The sequence below is a fragment of the Mesitornis unicolor genome, unplaced genomic scaffold, assembly GCF_000695765.1.
Source record: "Mesitornis unicolor isolate BGI_N332 unplaced genomic scaffold, ASM69576v1 scaffold1585, whole genome shotgun sequence".
Taxonomy (NCBI): domain Eukaryota; kingdom Metazoa; phylum Chordata; class Aves; order Mesitornithiformes; family Mesitornithidae; genus Mesitornis; species Mesitornis unicolor.
In genome coordinates, this window is record NW_010185967.1 from 27,723 (window position 1) to 32,709 (window position 4,987).

A 4,987-nucleotide genomic window follows, 5' to 3' on the forward strand; every position below is an offset into this window, starting at 1 on the left:
GAAGCCACTTGCTCCTTTCTCGTCTGCCCGCACCCAGCCGAGAAACGACTCAGCCGAGCAACGACTCAGCCTAACCGCCACCCAGCCTAACCGCCACCGAATTTGAACCTTTACCCAGGATGCTTCCTATTGGCCCGTGCAGGACGGACGTAACGGCGGAGCGTACCACAGGCCAACAGCTGACGGGGGGAGGCAGAGGAAGCGTTGTGCGGGGTCCCTGTCGTGAGCTGTCCCGCGGCACACCCTCGTCTGTCGAGGGCCCTGCGCCCTAAGAGTAGCGTCCAACGGGCGGATAGGGCCCGGGCTTTATCTTAATAAGATATCTACTGAATTTAAATAATATGCTTTCACGCATAAAAGTGACAATGTTATGTAATTCTGTTTATTTTTTTGGTTTAAGTAAAATGTATGTAGGTAGTGCAGGTTAGAAAAACAACATGAGCATTTGGTGAATGGTGATTGATTAGTTCAAAGCTGGATGTTAGGGAAAAGCAGCAGGCTGTGTTTGCCAGCTCCTCTAGAAAAAAGGCCATTTTTTTGGTGCTGTTTTCCAGTGAAAGCACTGCCGTCTTCACACCGGTGTGAATGGGCTTGTGGGGCAGGGAAGGAAGGGATGGTAGCATTGTCTTGGTGCTGCAGTGAAACAGTTAAGAAGGGATCATAGAAGGAAACCATATGTATATAGTGACGCATTCTGGCACATAAATTTAAGACAGCAAACGACAGTCCTTGGAGCTGTAACTAATCAGTCTCTTTGTATGCCTTACTAATGTTTGTGCCCTTGAAGAAAAGCTAAAAGATCGATAAAAGGAGAACATCCTGCTCAAAGAGGCTACAAAGGCTGGACAGTTGCCTAACGAGGGTGAAATCAGCAAACGTTGTGGTAACCAGTGGAAAAGTAAATGCAGCAGGGGGAGATCACAACCACCGACTCAAGAATGAAAACACACACCTCCCTGCAAACCTCTAAGGAGCATGTGAGCTAATTACCATGAAAAGCAAGGCTAATTTAAATATAACTAACCTATTACAGAAAATAAGGTTATCATTAACTAACTAATGTAAGTTTAGGCAGAGTGTTGCTAATCATGTATCAAAATAAATACATTGCAATGTCTGCGTAGGGTGTGCTTGATTTGTGGGAAACTGCCGAACACTTAGCCTTGCACAGCTCTGAAATAAAATCAGTGGCTCAGCTTGGCGTGTGAGATTGGCTAATTGCATGTCGGGTGATGAACCTGACTTTTCAGACAACAGCAGCTGCAAAGAGCCTACAGAAATAAAAACAGAAGGCATGCTCCACTTGCATTTCTTTTAAGGACAACTAATTAATGACTAATTTATGAAAACACTACTACTACTCCCCCCATACTTTAATCATCTTCCTCCTCTTCATCATCCTCAGCGTCTTCGCTTTCTTCCTCTTCCTCAGCTGCAGCTAAGGCTTCTTCCTTGGCAGTCTTGAAAGCCAGTTCCTCTTCCAGAGTGGGGTCATTTGCCTCTGTGATTTCTGGTGCACTGGGGTACTCTGCTTGCACTGGTGGAGGCAGTGCGGGACTGTGGTTCTCTGGACTGTATTTGTGACCCCAGCCGAAGTAGATGTTATCAAATTTCCTGAGAAAAAAAAGTGAAAGATGACACATTCTCCCCCCAGCAAAACATCAGTGGTGATACTGTCAGGCTTCCTTACTCTGCCGTGCAAAAAGTTACTGTGGTGCAGACAAAACAGAAGTATTTTGTGGGATAATAATGGAAGTTTGTCGAAGAGGATTGCAAACATGCTCAATTGATCTGCAGCTGGGGTGTCAAAACCCACATATATCGTACTAATTGCTGTTTAGTCTTCTATGCTTGACAAGCAGAACATCTGTGCTTAGATAACATAGGCCTATGATAAATTCAGAGACATCCTATCAAACTTGCTTGAGATTTCTGCCCTGCCGTGGGAAAGATCAAAAGACAACAGAGGAAAAAAATCCTTGATATACAGGCTAAAACAGCAGGTTTGAAATGTCTTACTCTCTCTAGGAAGGACTGAGCTCCTGCATCCCCACTTGCATGCCTCTGCCCGGGTGCTGTTTTGGAGATCCCCTGGTTTGTGAGATCATGAGAATAAATGTGCTCTTTGCATTTCATCCCTGGTTTTGTGGTTCTTGCATCCTGCCTGTGTCAGCTCACACATATTTAAAAGGCAGTACCATGTGTAGTGGAAACAAGTGAACATTAGAACCATAGAATGTAGCTATTTTTGTACAAAAGTACCACAGACTCAGGAATATAGGTTTTAAATCAAGGACTGTGCTCAAATACTAACTGGACATTTACATCCATTAACTTTATACCAGCTTTTCCAATGATTATTCATTTTCTGTCTTAAATATATGCTTACTATTGCTGTGCACATTTACGGGCCCTTCTCCATCAGTCTCCAGAATACTTAGAATTCAGTCAGTGAATTAAAAATAAAGCAACTTTGACTTCATTGGACAGGTATCTGTGTTCAGCATATACAGTCTGTGTTGTAACCATGTCAGTTAGCTACTCACCTGCCACATGCAAAGGCATACGCTCCGGGCCATCGGTTAGACTGGAGGATTGCAACAGCGTATTGTGGTAACAGGTTTGTAGAAGAGCGAGCTGTCCAAGCAGGGATGTTCTGAATTCCTGGAGATAGCCAAACACACACAGTCTATGAATAAATTTATGAGACTCTACAAAATACTTACGTCTGAGCTACAGGACTTTCAAAGAATTCAAGCAATGGTTATATTAAATTGCATGTTAGAAGAGCTAAAAGTCAGAAACAGTAAATGTAGGTGCTTCATTCAAACAGGTGGTTTGGATGTATAGTTATGCAGCATGGGAATGCTAACAGAGTCACGTACAGAAAAGACCATACTACTGAAATTCAGTAGTACTTACTGCTGTTTCTTTTGTCAAAGACTGTTCATCACTTATGGATAAATTATACAGTTTTATTTCACCCTGATCAAAGAAAGAGAGCACGAAAATAATTTACTGTTGATGTAATTTAATATTCAGGTTCCCATATTCCCATGATTTGATGCAGTATTACGCTACAGGATCTAAATTCTTATTTGTAAATCTGTGGATGTGTGTACATGTATATTTATTGATTTACATGTGCACACACACTTCTTTTATTTCTAAAAATATTATGGAAAAGTAGCTGAATGTATTTCATGTAGTGAGCTGTCTTGAACTTGCAATAGCCTGACAAGTTTGAGGTATTTTTTCTGAAATGGTTTCAGCTTTAATGCCAATGCCATTTTTGGTATTGAACCATTTTGATTTTGATCAGTTTTGTAGAAGAATGTGCTTACCCTACAAAGGCAAACTGCATTGCTCCACAAAATGTCAGAGTCCTATAACTTCAAATATTTACTCCCTAAATGCCAACATTCCTAGTGGCTCTCTATCTAAACCTTCATATTCCATGAAGAATACCTTCATCTTCAGAGAGTGGAGTGAGAAGAGGTGGTCCTATTTCTTGCTGTGGTTCATCTGGCTCCTCTGCTTTTTCCTCCCCTTCATCTTCTTCTTCTTCTTCCTCTGATTTTTGAACAGGATTAAACCAAACACATCGACCCTATAAATGATACGGAAAAGATAAGAAATGCATGTAACAATCACTGAAAGAATGCAAGTCAGTTAAAACAACTGGCTTAGGTACACACACAGAGCGAGTTAAGGGAGGAGGGGAGAGAAAAGAAAAACATATATTCCATAATTGGTATATTGTTGGCAGAATATAGTATCCTCTTGGCAAAGTGTTCTCTATATCCCTCATTCCTCCCTCATCCCTGCTTACTATTTCAGAATAAGCTTATACCTCTGTCATCAGCTTTTTGTTATTTTGTAGTCTTCAGTTCCTCGACAGTTTGGTTTATATCCTTACTACGTTACCAGTTACTGCAAACTAAGAGGCCATCACTTACAATCTTGGCCCCTTTGTTTTAAAGCCTGCCTTGTTATTTAGCTACCAGTCAGAGGAACATAACAAAATATTCTTAAGATTCCAATGCACAGAGGTTTTTTATTTTTACAAGGAATTTTTACAAGTATTGTTTTGCTGGTAATAATTTTAAACATTATTTTCTACCATTTGTTATTTTACACTAGCATTCTTGAATTGGTAGACTGGCCCACAAGTCATCTAGCAATGTCATGAAATTAGTAATAACTCTTTCTATCACTATCCTGATATCACAAATATTTTATGTCATAATTTTATTTATAATATTTTAGTTTTAAGCTTTTTCATTTGCATGTTTCACAGCAGAAAGTAAGCAACAAAAAAATAAACCAGAAGAAAACATCAAATAAGTTCCATTTAGCATACAGTCATAAGCTCTTTGCATTTTAGCATCCTACCAAAGAAAAGATAATTTCAAACACTTCTGTCAAGCAAGGACTTAAAGAGAAAACCTAATACAGGAGATTTCCAGAAATTATTGTTATCTGTCAAGGCCTAACTCCATACTGTTAAACTAAAGATAGGTTTTTATCTCAAGAACCCAACATTGAAAAAAGTACTAAACCTAGAAGGTTCATAAATATATATAGATATAAAAATACATGCTATATGTAAATATATACAACATATGTACTACATACTATATCAGATATATTTTCAATAGAAAAATATTTCAGTTCAATACCATTTCTGGTGAAAAGTTCAAATATGCAGATGAGGAGTTTTCTTTACCTTTCGAAACCCTACAAGTACTACAGTGTGAATGGCATCCGAGGCCCACATAAGCTATGCCAGAACATACCTGCTCTAGAATACTCTGTACGTGGTGTACCCACGAGGAGAGAGAATCCACCAATTCAGCCACAGAAAGAGGCTGAAACTCGGGGTTTTCTTCATATGTATCTCTTCCTTCTCCCCCCCCATCCTCTTCTTCTCCTTCCTCCTCTCCAAACTGGTAAAATCCAATGGGAGAGACCTGGGTTCCTGCTG

General features: G+C 39.9%; 2 protein-coding genes across 2 annotated transcripts in view; both read right to left on the bottom strand.

The window, feature by feature from the left end:
* CENPE (centromere protein E, 312kDa) overlaps positions 1-1,224 on the bottom strand; it is a gene marked incomplete at its 3' end in the record, with an annotated part of 28,939 nt that extends 27,715 nt beyond the window's left edge. Inside the window, exons 1-2 of the mRNA XM_010184981.1 lie at positions 1,107-1,224; positions 115-310 (exon numbers count right to left, since the gene is read on the bottom strand). Of these exons, the coding sequence (XP_010183283.1) occupies positions 115-310; positions 1,107-1,224 (314 nt within the window). The remainder of the gene's footprint in view (positions 1-114; positions 311-1,106) is intronic.
* A 149-nt stretch (positions 1,225-1,373) lies between these two features.
* LOC104541025 (radial spoke head protein 6 homolog A-like) overlaps positions 1,374-4,987 on the bottom strand; it is a 6,832-nt gene continuing 3,218 nt past the window's right edge. Inside the window, 4 exon segments of the mRNA XM_010184983.1 lie at positions 1,374-1,614; positions 2,547-2,664; positions 3,469-3,610; positions 4,800-4,987. The exon segment at positions 4,800-4,987 is cut by the window's right edge and continues 7 nt beyond it. Coding sequence (XP_010183285.1) covers positions 1,374-1,614; positions 2,547-2,664; positions 3,469-3,610; positions 4,800-4,987 — 689 coding nt within the window.